The sequence below is a fragment of the Ranitomeya imitator genome, chromosome 4 (assembly GCF_032444005.1).
Source record: "Ranitomeya imitator isolate aRanImi1 chromosome 4, aRanImi1.pri, whole genome shotgun sequence".
NCBI lineage: Eukaryota > Metazoa > Chordata > Amphibia > Anura > Dendrobatidae > Ranitomeya > Ranitomeya imitator.
The window spans coordinates 604,930,125-604,946,567 of NC_091285.1; the positions used below are offsets into that span (position 1 = coordinate 604,930,125).

Genomic DNA, 16,443 nt, shown 5'->3' on the forward strand with positions numbered 1-16,443 from the left:
CTATTGACGTGCGGGCGCGCGCCCGCACATCAATAGGAAACCGCCGCAGCGCCGCAAGGGGCCCGGTGAGCAGATGAGAAGGGGCCCAATGCGGGCCCCCTCTCTCTGCCCACCGGGGCCAGGGGCACATAAACGCCGCCCGGCGGGCAGTCACAGAGGATTATTATCAGAGGGTTAATCTGCGGTAGCCCAGGGCCCCCCCAGACCACTGGGCCCTGGGCTACCGCCCATATTGAGCCTCTGATAATCCGCCCCTGCTGGACCCTAAACTATTAAATCATGAATATGATTCATTATAATTTAGACACAGCATATGTCCCAGTCACATAGACCAGTTGCGGGTGCTCTGACTTGTCAAATATATAACACACTACTCCAAGTACTAATCAGGGTTTGGCTACAACCACCGCCATATAATATCTTCTCTAGTTCGTACTCTGATATAATCCAGACATGTTGCGTGGTGTGCCCACTGCCCCACACATATTACCTGTGGGGCAACGTGCTCAGCCTAAGCCTTCCTGGGGGTGTGAAGCATCACGCGAAACGCGCGTCGGGGCAGGCGGACACAGCACGCCACTTAGGCTAAGCATGTTGGGAGAAGACACGGCGCAGGTAATATGTGTGGGGCAGGGGGCACACCACGCAACATGTCTGGATTATATCAGAGTACGAACTAGAGAAGATATTATATGGCGGTGGTTGTAGCCAATCCCTGATTAGTACTTGGAGTAGTGTGTTATATATTTGATAAGTCAGAGCACCCGCAACTGGTCTATGTGACTGGGACATATGCTGTGTTTAAATTATAATGAATCATATTCATGATTTGATAATTTAGGATCCAGTCACACCGGTTTATTGTAATTTGGACACGTAGTGGTTGAATTGAGGGAATTATATGCATGACTTGATATTGCTAAAAGCTGCCACACTCCTAGTTTTTTGCTCCAAAAAAAGTGTCCTGCTCATGCTGACCGCATTTCTTTTCGGTTGTATAGAGGCACCTCATTGTTTATTTATGTGTATGTTTGTATTTTAACTAATGTGTAAATAAAAAGAGTTTGTTTTAAATATATTTTTCTGCGGCACTTCTTGGATCACAGTTAATTTTCTGCTCCTAGTATGTTTTAGAGTTATATAAAGTGTATCCCACTCCCCTTTGGGGTTATGGGTTTGGGCATTATGCTTACAGCACCCCTCTATAGTATAGTAATACCGGGTGCAAGTGCCCTAGAAAACAGTGCCCACATTTTGCTCCCTAGAAAGTAATATTGCCATGTGTGCCCCTTTGATAGTCATAGTAACCTGAGATCCCCTATAAAAAGAAGTGCCCACTTTACATTTAATAATGTCCCGAGTCTCCCCCCTGTACAGCTCCTCTATACAGTATAATGCCCCCTCACTGTATGGTACCATCCACACAGTATACTGACCCGTTAGTAGCCCCCAAACTGTTTGATGGCTCCAGCACTGTATGATGGCCCCCTCACTGTAATCTCCACATTGTATGATGGCCCACTAGATGGCCTCCATATAGTATAATGCACCAGATCATTCTAAATATAGTATAATGCACTCCCCATAAGCCTCCATATAGTATAATGCACTCCCTATAAGACTCCATATAGTATAATGCACACCCCATAGGCCTACTTTATAGCACAAGGCAGGACCCATAGGCAGACTCTATAGCACAAGACAGCATCCCCATAGGCAGACCCTGTAGTATAAGACAGCACCTTATAGGCAGACCCTGTAGTATAAAGCAACACCCCATAGGCAGATTCTGAAGTATAAGGCAGCACCCATATAGGCAGACCCTGTAGCATAAGGCAGCCCCCCATAGGCAGACCCTAGTAAAAGGCAGCACCCCATAAGCAGACCCTGTAGTATAAGGCATCACCCCATTGGCAGACTCTTGTAAAAGGCAGCACCCCATAGGGAGACCCTGTAGTATAACAAAGCACCCCATAGGCAGACCCTGTATTAAAAGGCAGTACCCCCATAGGCAGATTCTGAAGTATAAGACTGCACCCATATAGGCAGATCCTGAAGTATAAGGCAGCCCCCCTATAGGCAGATCCTGAAGTAGAAGGCAGCCCCCTATAGGCAGATCCTGAAGTATATGGCAGCCCCCCTATAGGCAGATCCTGAAGTATAAGGCAGCCCCCTATAGGCAGATCCTGAAGTTTAAGGCAGCACCCTTATAGGCAGATCCTAAAGTATAAGGCAGCCCCCCTATAGGCAGATCCTGAAGTATAAGGCAACCCCCTATAGGCAGATCCTGAAGTATAAGGCAGCCCCCCTATAGGCAGACCCTGAAGTATAAGGCAGCCCCCCTATAGGCAGATCCTGAAGTAAAAAGCAGCCCCCCTATAGGCAGACCCTGAAGTATATGGCAGCCCCCCTATAGGCAGATCCTGAAATATAAAGCAGCCCCCCTATAGGCAGATCCTGAAGTATAAGGAAGCCCCCCTGTTGTGAATTCTGTTGTCAAGCTCCCTCCTGTGGTCATGAATGGTACTTCGGCTGGTTCTGTCCATGGGCTTCCTCTGGTGGTTGTGAGTGGAGCTGCGGCTTCTGAGTTTCCTTCCACAGGTGACGAGGTTAATTCGTTAGCTGGCTGCTCTATTTAACTCCACTTAGATCATTGCTCCATGCCACCTGTCAATGTTCCAGTATTGGTCTAGTTCTCTCCTGGATCGTTCTTGTGACCTGTCTTCCCAGCAGAAGCTAAGTTCCTGCTTGTTTTTCTCTGGTTTGCTATTTTTCTGTCCAGCTTGCTATTTTGATTTTTGTCTTGCTTGCTGGAAGCTCTGGGACGCAGAGGGAGCGCCTCCGCACCATGAGTTGGTGCGGAGGGTCTTTTTGCGCCCTCTGCGTGGCCTTTTTGTAGTTTTTTGTGCTGACCGCAAAGTTACCTTTCCTATCCTCTGTCTGTTCAGTAAGTCGGGCCTCACTTTGCTAAATCTATTTCATCTCTGTGTTTGTAATTTTCATCTTTACTCACAGTCATTATATGTGGGGGGCTGCCTTTTCCTTTGGGGAATTTCTCTGAGGCAATGTAGGCTTTATTTTTCTATCTCTAGGGCTAGCTAGTTTCTTAGGCTGTGTCGAGTTGCATAGGGAGCATTAGGAGCAATCCACGGCTATTTCTAGTGTGTGTGATAGGATTAGGGATTGCGGTCAGCAGAGTTCCCACGTCTCAGAGCTCGTCCTATATTATTAGTAACTATCAGGTCATTCCGTGTGCTCTTAACCACCAGGTCCATTATTGTCCTTACCACCAGGTCATAACAGTACAGGTGGCCAAAAGTATTAATGCATCTCAATAGAGGGATAAGAGAAGTTCTGAGACCATTTTTTTTTCTTTGCAGTGTGTTTTGTCTCTCTTTTCCCCTTTACCTCTGGGTGGTTCAGGATACAGGTGTAGATATGGACATTCAAGGTCTGTCCTTTTGTATGGATAATCTCACTGCAAGGGTACAAAACATTCAAGATTTTGTGGTTCAGAATCCGATGTTAGAGCCTAGGATTCCAATTCCTGATTTGTTTTTTTTGGATAGATCTAAGTTTCTGAATTTCAAAAATAATTGTAAATTGTTTCTTGCTTTGAAACCTCGCTCCTCAGGTGACCCTGTTCAACAAGTGAAAATCATTATTTTTTTGTTACGTGGCGACCCTCAAGACTGGGCATTTTCCCTTGCGCTAGGAGATCCGGCATTGCGTGATGTTGATGCGTTTTTTCTGGCGCTCGGATTGCTTTATGATGAACCTAATTCAGTGGATCAGGCAGAGAAAATCTTGCTGGCTCTGTGTCAGGGTCAGCATGAGGTAGAAATATATTGTCAGAAGTTTAGGAAGTGGTCTGTACTCACTCAGTGGAATGAATGTGCCCTGGCAGCAATTTTCAGAAAGGGTCTCTCTGAAGCCCTTAAGGATGTCATGGTGGGATTTCCCATGCCTGCTGGTCTGAATGAGTCTATGTCTTTGGCCACTCAGATCGATCGATGCTTGCGTGAGCGTAAAGCTGTGCACCATTTGGCGGTATTATCTGAGCATAGACCTGAGCCTATGCAATGTGATTTGGACTTTGACCAGAGCTGAACGGCAAGAACACAGACGTCGGAATGGGCTGTGTTTTTACTGCGGTGATTCCACTCATGCTATCTCCGATTGTCCTAAGCGCACTAAGCGTTTCGCTAGGTCTGCTACCATTGGTACGGTACAGTCGAAATTTCTTTTGTCCGTTACTCTGATTTGCTCTTTGTCATCCTATTCTGTTATGGCATTTGTGGATTCAGGCGCTGCCCTGAATTTGATGGACTTGGAGTTTGCTAGGCGCTGTGGTTTTTTCTTGGAGCCCTTGCAGTATCCTATTCCATTGAGAGGAATTGATGCTACGCCTTTGGCCAAGAATAAGCAACAGTACTGGACCCAATTGACCATGTGCATGGCTCCTGCACATCAGGAGGATATTCGCTTTTTGGTGTTGCATAATCTGCATGATGTGGTCGTTTTGGGGTTGCCATGGCTACAGGTCCATAATCCAGTATTGGATTGGAAATCTATATCTGTGTCCAGCTGGGGTTGTCAGGGGGTACATGGTGATGTTCCATTTTTGTCTATTTCGTCATCCACCCCTTCTGAAGTCCCGGAGTTTTTGTCGGATTACCGGGATGTATTTGATGAGCCCAAATCCAGTGCCCTACCTCCTCATAGGGATTACGATTGTGCTATCAATTTGATTCCTGGTAGTAAGTTTCCTAAGGGCCGACTGTTCAATTTATCTGTGCCAGAGCATGCCGCTATGCGGAGTTATGTAAAGGAATCCTTGGAGAAGGGTCATATTCGCCCGTCGTCGTCACCATTGGGAGCAGGGTTCTTTTTTGTGGCCAAGAAGGATGGTTCTTTGAGACCTTGTATTGATTACCGCCTTCTTAATAAGATCACAGTCAAGTTTCAGTACCCTTTGCCGCTGCTGTCGGATTTATTTGCTCGGATTAAGGGGGCTAGTTGGTTCACCAAGATAGATCTTCGTGGTGCGTATAATCTTGTGCGTATTAAACAGGGCGATGAATGGAAAACAGCATTTAATATGCCCGAGGGCCATTTTGAGTACCTGGTTATGCCATTTGGGCTTTCCAATGCTCCATCAGTATTTCAGTCCTTTATGCATGACATCTTCCGAGAGTACCTGGATAAATTCCTGATTGTATATTTGGATGATATTTTGGTCTTCTCGGATGATTGGGAGTCTCACGTGAAGCAGGTCAGAATGGTGTTCCAGGTCCTTTGTGCTAATTCTTTGTTTGTGAAGGGGTCAAAGTGTCTCTTTGGAGTTCAGAAGGTTTCATTTTTGGGTTTCATTTTTTCCCCTTCTACTATCGAGATGGACCCTGTTAAAGTCCAGGCCATTTATGATTGGACTCAGCCGACATCTCTGAAGAGTCTGCAAAAGTTCCTGGGCTTTGCTAATTTTTATCGTCGCTTCATCAGTAATTTTTCTAGTGTTGCTAAACCGTTGACTGATTTAACCAAGAAAGGTGCTGATGTGGTCAATTGGTCTTCTGCGGCTGTGGAAGCTTTTCAGGAGTTGAAGCGTCGTTTTTCTTCTGCCCCTGTGTTGTGCCAGCCAGATGTTTCGCTTCCGTTTCAGGTCGAGGTTGATGCTTCTGAGATTGGAGCAGGGGCTGTTTTGTCGCAAAGAAGTTCTGATGGCTCAGTGATGAAACCATGTGCCTTCTTTTCTAGAAAGTTTTCGCCTGCTGAGCGCAATTATGATGTTGGCAATCGAGAGTTGTTGGCCATGAAGTGGGCATTCGAGGAGTGGCGTCATTGGCTTGAAGGAGCCAAGCATCGCGTGGTGGTCTTCACGGATCACAAGAATTTGACTTATCTCGAGTCTGCCAAACGGTTGAATCCTAGACAGGCTCGTTGGTCGCTATTTTTCTCCCGTTTTGATTTTGTGGTTTCGTACCTTCCAGGCTCTAAGAATGTGAAGGCTGATGCCCTGTCAAGGAGTTTTGTGCCCGACTCTCCGGGTGTTCCTGAGCCGGCGGGTATTCTCAAAGAGGGGGTAATTTTGTCTGCCATCTCCCCTGATTTGTGGCGGGTGCTGCAAAAATTTCAGGCTGATAGACCTGACCGTTGCCCAGCGGAGAAACTGTTTGTCCCTGATAAATGGACTAGTAGAGTTATCTCTGAGGTTCATTGTTCGGTGTTGGCTGGTCATCCTGGAATCTTTGGTACCAGAGATTTGGTGGCTAGATCCTTTTGGAGGCCGTCTTTGTCACGGGATGTGCGTTCTTTTGTGCAGTCCTGTGGGACTTGTGCTCGGGCTAAGCCCTGCTGTTCTCGTGCCAGTGGGTTGCTTTTGCCCTTGCCGGTCCCGAAGAGGCCCTGGACACATATCTCTATGGATTTTATTTCGGATCTCCCTGTCTCTCAAAAGATGTCGGTCATTTGGGTGGTTTGTGATCGCTTCTCTAAGATGGTCCATTTGGTACCCTTGTCTAAATTGCCTTCCTCCTCTGATTTGGTGCCATTGTTTTTCCAGCATGTGTTTCGTTTACATGGCATTCCGGAGAACATCGTTTCGGACAGAGGTTCCCAGTTTGTTTCGAGGTTTTGGCGAGCCTTTTGTGCTAGGATGGGCATTGATTTGTCTTTTTCCTCGGCTTTCCATCCTCAGACAAATGGCCAAACCGAACGAACTAATCAGACTTTGGAAACATATCTGAGATGCTTTGTTTCTGCTGATCAGGATGATTGGGTGTCCTTTTTGCCTTTGGCTGAGTTCGCCCTTAATAATCGGGCCAGCTCGGCTACTTTGGTTTCGCCGTTTTTCTGCAATTCTGGTTTCCATCCTCGTTTCTCTTCAGGGCAGGTTGAGTCTTCGGACTGTCCTGGTGTAGATACTGTGGTGGATAGGTTGCAGCAGATTTGGACTCATGTGGTGGACAATTTGACATTGTCCCAGGAGAAGGCTCAACGTTTCGCTAACCGCCGGCGCTGTGTGGGTCCCCGACTTCGTGTTGGGGATTTGGTTTGGTTGTCGTCTCGTTATGTTCCTATGAAGGTTTCCTCTCCTAAGTTTAAGCCTCGTTTCATTGGTCCGTATAAGATTTCTGAGGTTCTCAATCCTGTGTCGTTTCGTTTGACCCTTCCAGCTTCTTTTGCTATCCATAATGTATTCCATAGGTCATTGTTGCGGAGATACGTGGCGCCTGTGGTTCCATCCGTTGATCCTCCTGCCCCGGTGTTGGTTGAGGGGGAGTTGGAGTATGTGGTGGAGAAGATTTTGGATTCTCGTATTTCGAGACGGAAACTCCAGTACCTGGTCAAGTGGAAGGGTTATGGTCAGGAAGATAATTCCTGGGTCTTTGCCTCCGATGTTCATGCTGCCGATCTGGTTCGTGCCTTTCATTTGGCTCGTCCTGGTCGGCCTGGGGGCTCTGGTGAGGGTTCGGTGACCCCTCCTCAAGGGGGGGGTACTGTTGTGAATTCTGTTGTCAAGCTCCCTCCTGTGGTCATGAATGGTACTTCGGCTGGTTCTGTCCATGGGCTTCCTCTGGTGGTTGTGAGTGGAGCTGCGGCTTCTGAGTTTCCTTCCACAGGTGACGAGGTTAATTCGTTAGCTGGCTGCTCTATTTAACTCCACTTAGATCATTGCTCCATGCCACCTGTCAATGTTCCAGTATTGGTCTAGTTCTCTCCTGGATCGTTCTTGTGACCTGTCTTCCCAGCAGAAGCTAAGTTCCTGCTTGTTTTTCTCTGGTTTGCTATTTTTCTGTCCAGCTTGCTATTTTGATTTTTGTCTTGCTTGCTGGAAGCTCTGGGACGCAGAGGGAGCGCCTCCGCACCATGAGTCGGTGCGGAGGGTCTTTTTGCGCCCTCTGCGTGGTCTTTTTGTAGTTTTTTGTGCTGACCGCAAAGTTACCTTTCCTATCCTCTGTCTGTTCAGTAAGTCGGGCCTCACTTTGCTAAATCTATTTCATCTCTGTGTTTGTAATTTTCATCTTTACTCACAGTCATTATATGTGGGGGGCTGCCTTTTCCTTTGGGGAATTTCTCTGAGGCAAGGTAGGCTTTATTTTTCTATCTCTAGGGCTAGCTAGTTTCTTAGGCTGTGTCGAGTTGCATAGGGAGCGTTAGGAGCAATCCACGGCTATTTCTAGTGTGTGTGATAGGATTAGGGATTGCGGTCAGCAGAGTTCCCACGTCTCAGAGCTCGTCCTATATTATTAGTAACTATCAGGTCATTCCGTGTGCTCTTAACCACCAGGTCCATTATTGTCCTCACCACCAGGTCATAACACCCCCCTATAGGCAGATCCTGAAGTATATGGCAGCCCCCCTATAGGCAGATCCTGAAGTTTAAGGCAGCCCCCCTATAAGCAGATCCTAAAGTATAAGGCAATCCCCATAAAAAAAAACAATAAATACTCACCTCTCTTCCTCCTTGTTCCAGCGGTGCACTGACCTCCCGCTTATCTTCTGACAGCGGGCGCCGGGTGGTGATGTCATCGCGCCCACTGTCAGCGTCGGTGACGCCAGATGCTGACAGGGGGATGATGGGAGCAGTGCAGCGCTCCTTCCCTCATGAGTGCGGTGACGAGCGGGGGACCCACTACTGGCACCGGACCCCCCGGCCTGCTCAGGGGCCCCATAGCGAGCGGCAGAGCAGGGAGATCGATTCTCCCTGCTCTGCCGCAGAAGGTAACTGTATCGGCGTGATGCGCGCGCCGATACAGTTACAGTAGCGTAGCTCCGGGTGGGCCCCCTCTGAGCACCAGGCCCGGGTCGATGGCCCCCTCTGCCCCCCGGTAGCTATGCTACTTGTGTAGTCAAAATATTTCTCTGAGTTTTCATGGAGCTCACTGAATAAGGAGTGATAGGCTCCGCGGCTCTGTCGGAGTTCAGGAATCAGGTGCTGCCAAAAGCGCCGACGCTGTCTTCTCTGTTTTTCTCTTTTCCATTCTTGCTCACAAGCAAATGCAAAGGAAACAAACAAGTTGACATCCAGATTCCATAGAAACTCTCCATGTGAAGATCCATCTTGACACAGGATACAGGAGCAAAATGTGAGGATTTCAGCTGTCCAAGGGTCTATATATAGAAATCCAATGAGCCACGCCCATTAGGAGTGGCTTGTGTCAAGGAAATTCTTGAAAATTTTTTTCATAACAAACGGATGAGCACACAAAAATGCGAACGCATGCAGAAACGCGTGCAAACGCTGCGTTTTTGTATCCGTAATGCGTAAGTTGATGCGGATAAAAAACGCAGCGTTATCATGAGTTTGCATGCGTTTTGCCATGCATTTGCGGTTGTGTACGAAGCGTTGCAGACTCAACCGCAAATGTGAACCTAGCCTTACTTATACAATTGTGTGAAAATGGGCTGTTTGCCCACTTTGATGCTAGCTCTAATGCCCAGAACCCATTTGGGCCGGGCTAAGGAGACCTGTTTTTGATGTGGGGCTCCCTGTTCTATATGTATGCACTGTGCTATCAGTGGCCCAAAGGCATTTAACCCCTTAAAAACATCAGTTACTTATTCAAATATGTGAAAATCGGCTGTTTGCCCACTTTGATGCCAGTTCTGATGCCCAGAACCCATTTGGGCCAGGCTGGAGAGACCTGGGTTTGATGTGGGGCTTCCTGTTCTATTTGTCTGCAGTGTGATATCAGTGGCCCAAAGGCAGTTAACTCTTTCATTAGCACCCTTTGGTGCCCACTTTGAGGCTATGTGCACACGTTCAGGTTTTTTTGCGTTTTTTTCGCGTTTTTAACGCAATAAAATCGCGATAAAAACTTGAAAAAAACGCTAACATATGGTTCCCAATCTTTTGTATTGAATTCGCAAAAATTGTGCTAATGTTGCGTTTTTTTCCGCAAAAAAAAAGAATTGCGGAAAAAGAAGCAACATGTTCATTATTTTTGCGGAATCGCTGATTTCCCGCATCCATAGACTTGCATTGAAACGCTAGAAATCCGCAATCATATAAAAATTTGCGGATTTCTAGCGTTTATTTCCTGAAAAACTACAGGAAGTGACATGCCATCTATCCCATCATGCCATTCATGCGCATCCCATAATCCAGGAAGAGGAAACTCCCACACCATTCCCGTCTTCCTGTATTATGGCTGCCGACATGGAGGGGTATGATCGGATGAGGCTGGATGTGGTGCAGATGATAAGTGTGGTGTGTGTGTATATGTGTATATATGTGTGTGTCTGTGTATATATGTGTGTGTGCGTGTGTTCGGACAGCGGCCGATGAGACTAGTCTCATCGGCCGATGTCTGTTCCCTCCAAGTCGTTGCAGCAGGCTCAGCTCGATGGGAGCAGTATTTCCCATCGAACTGTCCCTGCTGCAATGTACTATTTCCCCCATCAAATTTCCCCTACAATTATGGTCATTGGTGAACAGTGGTTACGGGCCCATTCCCCTAATAAACACAATCAGTAACCCCTATTCACCCCTAAACTTAATTGTCATTGGTGGCCAGTGTATTATCATTGGTGGCCAGTGTATAATTATTATCATTGGTGGCCAGTGTATTATCATTGGTGGCCAGTGTATAATTATTATCATTGGTGGCCAGTGTATTATCATTGGTGGCCAGTGTATTATCATTGGTGGCCAGTGTATAATTATTATCATTGGTGGCCAGTGTATTATCATTGGTGGCCAGTGTATAATAATTATCATTGGTGGCCAGTGGAAATCATATATAAATTATTATTTATTTTCATTGGTGGACAGTGGGAAAAATAATAATAAAATGTACAACTTCATTGGTGGCCAGTGGTTACCTTATAATTACCTGTCCCCGGCGATCGCCACCTAAAATAAAAAAAAAAAACAAAAACCCATACTCACCTAAACGCCTAATTCCACGATTCCCTCGTCAGAAAAAAATAAAAACACAAACCACAACGTATACCTACCCTCCGCAGCATCCAATTAAACGATTGTCCCACGATGATCTTGAGTTTAGAGCAGCCACATAACATGCGGCTGCTCTAAACCGCGGCCGCCGGTACAATGAACGGGATCGTAAAGCGATCCCGTTCACTGTATACCGAGTTCTCCCGAACGCAGCTCGCGCTGTTCGGGGGAACTCGTTCGGCAGTCACTGCAGCTGCGCGGACTCCCCGGCTGACCGGAGGTGAACGCTGGAGCGTGGGAAAATTTTCCCATGCTATCAGTTCATCTCCGTTCAGCCGGTGAGGCTACGCAGAGATGATATTTGTCATCATTAGTAATGTTTACAACGGGACAGGTGCACTTGCACCTGTTCCATTGTAAACCAATTTTTTTTTTAACCCTTGCATTACCCCAATAATAAAATATGGTCTAAAACTCGGAGTCTTTATTTCATTAATATACTACGTGGCTGGGCAATATACTAAATGGATGGGCAATATACTACGTGGCTGGGCAATATACTACGTGGCTGGGCAATATACTACGTGGCTGGGCAATATACTAAATGGATGGGCAATATACTGAGTGGCTGGGATATATGTGACGTGGCTGGGCAATATACTAAATGGATGGGCACTATACTATGTGGCTGGGCAATATACTAAATGGATGGGCAATATACTACGTGGCTGGGCAATATACTACGTGGCTGGGCAATATACTAAATGGATGGGCAATATACTGAGTGGCTGGGATATATGTGACGTGGCTGGGCAATATACTATGTGGCTGGGCAATGTACTAAATGGATGGGCAATATACTACGTGGCTGGTCAATATACTAAATGGATGGGCAATATACTACGTGGCTGGGCAATATACTAAATGGATGGGCAATATACTACGTGGCTGGGCAATATACTAAATGGATGGGCAATATACTACATGGCTGGGCAATATACTGCGTGGCTGGGCACTATGTTATGTGGCTGGGATATATGTTACGTGGCTGGGCAATATACTACGTGGCCGGGCACTATGTTACGTGGCTGGGCACTATGTTACGTGGCTGGGATATATGCTACTATATCTACAACTAGCTATTGAACCCGTTCTACGCCCGGGTGGCGAGCATTTATATTGGTATATCGTCTCCATCCTGTCATGTGCTGCTCCATCCTGCGTCCCCATCCTGTCATGCGCTGCTCCATCCTGCGTCCCCATCCTGTCATGCGCTGCTCCATCCTGCGTCCCCATCCTGTCATGTGCTGCTCCATCCTGCGTCCCCATCCTGTCATGCGCTGCTCCATCCTGCGTCCCCATCCTGTCATGCGCTGCTCCATCCTGCGTTCCCATCCTTATGTGCTGCTCCATCCTTCGTCCCCATCCTTATGTGCTGCTCCATCCTGCGTCCCCATCCTCATGTGCTGCTCCATCCTGCGTCCCCATCCTCATGTGCTGCTCCATCCTGCGTCCCCATCCTTATGTGCTGCTCCCATCCTGCGTCCCCATCCTCATGTGCTGCTCCATCCTGCGTCCCCATCCTTATGTGCTGCTCCATCCTGCGTCCCCATACTGCCTCTGACCCGCTCGGCGCCGAGTGCTGGGGGGCCTGAGCAGGCGGGGACACCGGCACGCTGTGGGGGTCAGGTGCCGGTATCGCCGCCAGCTCAGGCGCCCCCAGCACTTACTATACTCACCTGTCCGGCGTTCCATCGCTGAGCGCCGCCATCTTCCCGGTCTCCTGGCTGTGACTGTTCAGTCAGAGGGCGGCGCCGACACACATTAAGCGCGTCATCGCGCCCTCTGAACTGAAGGTCACAGGCCGAAGACCGGGAAGATGGCGCTGCTCAGCGATGGAACGGGGACAGGTGAATATAGGCCGATACTCACCCTCCTGGCGGTCCCTGCTTCTGCGGTGGAGATCGCGGTGTGAACGCACACCGCGATCTCCCGGGAGCGTCGCTCTGTGAGGCCCAGACTGCGCCGGCGCTTGCGCAGTCTATAGAGGCTTCGGACAGAGTGACGCTCCCAGCGTTATATTATAGATATGCAAATGTACATAACCGTGTATTTATGGTAGCCCACAATTAATTTTAGTTTTTCCCTTGTTATATTTTTTTTTGTAGATTGAACAACACCCTGAGGTCTGGGACCGGTCAAGCGAAAAGTACAAGGGGGCAAAACGTGATGCCTGGCCCAAAATAGTAACCGCTCTCTTTCCAGAGTGGCCGAATCTCCCAACACAGCAGCAAACACAGATTTGTAAGTATCAATTTCTTTCCTTTTTTTAAAAAATGTAAGAAGAATTGATTTGGAATGTTTTATGTAAAAAATTTTAATTTTCAGTGGGCGATGTGAAGACGAGATGGCGGTCTGTCACAGACAGATATCTGAAATCACTCAAGACTCCGAGTGGCAGCTCGCCGCCAAGGAAGAGGGTGCCCTATGGAGACCAGCTGCAGTTCATATTGGGAAGCCGGAGTTTGAGGAGGTAGATAATATAAAGAAATAGTGTTGCTTGACGTCATGAGTTGTATTTTTGTAACCTTTGTTTTATTTTTTGGTCTGCAGAACAGAAAGCAACGTCTCTGCCCAAACACCTCCGGACCTTAACGATGGTGACACCACGGTGGACAGTATTGGAGAGGAAGTAGAAGACAGCATAATGAACAGCCAAGAATCTCCGGGGAACATGTCTTTGTCCGGAAGGTCACCCGAAATAACTGATTCCCTTGGAGAACATGACGTTGCAGCAAATACCACTACTTCTACTTCCTCTGACGCTGGTGCAAACTCTGGTGGCGGTGTGTCGAGGCACATGGGGAGGGGGGCTGCTTCTGTCCGTCCCGTGGCATTGAAAAGGACGGTCCAAAAGAAGACCAAACAAGGTCAAATTATTGAACAATTAACGACTAAAACGCTCAATCTTCTTGATAATTCATCAAAGCAAGATGAGCATGACAAATTTGGGTCACTTTTGGCAGACCGCGTTAGAACACTGCCACGGGACAAGCAGCAAATGTTCGTGACAGCTGTCAATTGTCTGTTTATGGCAATTGATGACAGACCAACCCTACCCCCTGCTCCACAAGTTATGACGGGTATTTTCAACGTTTTCAGCAACCCCATTATGCCTCCACCACCACCACCAGCTGCTGCATCGCAGCGTTACGGACAGGCGACAACATACAGGGCCAACCATGTAGATGCGTACAGTGGCCATACACCTGTACCTAGTGCAACTGGCCATCGTTCCAGTATGCCCAATAGCAGTGTCTACTCCCAACCAGACTTATTTAATGATATGGGCTACCAACCGGAATATCATCAATTTTGAGATTTGATATCTCATCCTATTTGAGTAGAGACGGGAGTGTAGAGAATGTTAAACCGTTGAGTTCATGACCAAATCTTAAAAAGTTCTTTAAAGGGAACCTGTCACCCCGAAAATCACGGGTGAGGTAAGCCCACCGGCATCAGGGGCTTATGTACAGCATTCTGTAATGCTGTAGATAAGCCCCCAATGTTATCAGAAAAAGGAGAAAAAGACGTTATGTTATACTCAACCACAGGCGGTCTCGCTGCTGGTCAGGTCAGATTGGCGTCTCCGGTCCGCTGCGGCGCCTCCTATCTTCTTTCCATGAAGTCCTCTTCTGATCTTCAGCCACGGCTCCGTCGCAGGCGTACTTTGCTCTGCCCTGTTGAGGGCAGAGGATAGTACTGCAGTGCGCAGGCGCCGGAAAGGTCAGAGGCCCGGCGCCTGCGCACTGCAGTACTTTGCTCTGCCCTCAAGAGGGCAGAGCAAAGTATGCCTGCGCCGGAGCCGTGGCTGAAGATCAGAAGAGGACGTCTTGTAATGAAGATAGGAGGTGCCGCAGCGGACCGGAGACGCCCATCCGACCAGACCAGCAGCGGGACCGCCCCTGGGTGACTATAATATAATGTCTTTTTCTCCTTTTTCAGGTAACATCAGGGGCTTATCTACAGCATTACATAATGCATTACAGAATGCTGTAGATAAGCCCCTGATGCCGGTGGGCTTACCTCACCCGTGATTTTCGGGGTGACAGGTTCCCTTTAAGTTTTGTTATAAAATGTCAGTTCATATATATTAAAAATAGTTTCTTTAATGTAATTAATTTTTATTTTACTTTATTAAAAAAAAATTATTTTAACTACTCAGATTTCTTATTATCATAAAAATAAGAAGATCGGAAATGGGATCTGATTTAAGCAATGGTAAACAATAACAACATGGAAACGATTATTGTTTAAATAATATTTTGTATTTATTAACAATGTTTACAATTTGATTAATTAAAAAGGGGCCTTGGTAGATAGGGATTTGGCGACGGTTGATAGGGATTACGCCTCACATTTTCACAGGTGTTAGCATCTGTGCCATACAGACTGGTTCATTAGTGGATAGGGTTCAGCCGTCATATGTTCTCTGCTGTTATAGCTCACGTCCAGCCTTGGGCCTTGATTCTGGTTAGGCGTCTGCTATCCCTTCTTCTCCGAGATTGCTCCTATGGGAGAATAAAGTATGTGTTATTATATGGAACTGTACAACACATGTTATACAGCTGGCAAGGCTGGGTTCACATTGCGTTCCCCCAGTCCGTTTTTGACGGACTTCGTAACACCGCTGCATAATGCGGTGAAACGTAGTCCGCTAGCGCCGCCATTGACTCCTATGTCTGACATCACTAGCCATGTGCCGTCATTTGAGCGACAGTCGGACCTCTAGACTCTGACTGCAGCGTTTCCGGGTCTGTCACTGCTAGCGCAGATGGAGCTAGCAGATGCTCCATCTGCGCTAGAGATGTGCCAAAGTCAGCACTTGCGTTGCAGCAGACCGTCAACGTATGTGTTTACCTGGCTGCTGTACACATTGTGAACCCAGTCTAATACGCAAAGTGTTCACATCTAATGACATTTTCTTACCAGCTCGCTGTAGTGGTGCAGCAAAAGTAGTGCCGTATGCAACAGTAGGCAGTTCTGTTCTGGAGTTAGACGATGGTGCGGCATCTTGAATTCAACAAGGAAGCAAAATGGTGAAGAGGGGTTGGACCAGGAAATGACCTCATGGTTTTTTTTTTTTTCCAACCAACTTTATCTGCTGTAAAAAACGCACAAAAAATGCATGTAAAAACCGCATAAAAAACGCACAAAAACCGCACAAAAAACGCATGCGGTTTTCCTGGGAGTAGTGCCAATTTCTCCTCAGGAAAATCTCAGGAAAATTCTGCACAAAAACCTGACATGTGCACATACCCTGATGCCCACTTTTGTGCCAGTTTTATTGTTTTTGTAGCTGTTGCTAAGTGTTTTCACATCAGGGCTCCTCACTGCATTGTATGTTATTTATTATTGTGATTATTTTTTTGTTGTTAAACCTATAAAAAACAGAAAACAAAACACTGCCGAATAAGAAACTGACGTATAAGAACCCAAGTTCAGCCTCGTCTCTTGGTGGCTATAGATCCCTACAGCTA

At 47.2% G+C, this 16,443-nt stretch overlaps 1 protein-coding gene and 1 long non-coding RNA gene across 2 annotated transcripts; one reads left to right on the forward strand and one right to left on the reverse strand.

Annotated features, from left to right (window-relative positions):
- Positions 1-591: 591 nt before the first annotated feature.
- LOC138674612 (uncharacterized) lies at positions 592-14,378 on the forward strand. The gene is made up of 4 exons (XM_069762427.1): positions 592-615; positions 13,072-13,207; positions 13,292-13,436; positions 13,517-14,378. Exons 1-4 carry the CDS (start codon positions 592-594, stop codon positions 14,280-14,282), a joined length of 1,071 nt encoding a protein of 356 aa, XP_069618528.1. The 3' UTR covers positions 14,283-14,378.
- Positions 14,379-15,209: 831 nt separating this feature from the next.
- Positions 15,210-16,435, reverse strand: LOC138674288 (uncharacterized). The gene is made up of 2 exons (XR_011320582.1): positions 15,893-16,435; positions 15,210-15,474 (listed from the first exon to the last, which is right to left on the reverse strand). It is a non-coding gene; the product is annotated as an uncharacterized lncRNA (long non-coding RNA).
- Between the last annotated feature and the right edge of the window lie 8 nt (positions 16,436-16,443).

What these genes read in the sequence shown, in the direction of transcription:
- LOC138674612 (XM_069762427.1), top strand. Translation starts at nt 592, where the DNA reads ATGTTGGGAGAAGACACGGCGCAG. An exon ending in TGGGAGAAGACACGGCGCAG is followed by an intron (nt 616 to 13,071) that starts GTAATATGTGTG and finishes TTTTTTTTGTAG; the next exon opens with ATTGAACAACACCCTGAGGT. An exon ending in GGAAGCCGGAGTTTGAGGAG is followed by an intron (nt 13,437 to 13,516) that starts GTAGATAATATA and finishes TTTGGTCTGCAG; the next exon opens with AACAGAAAGCAACGTCTCTG.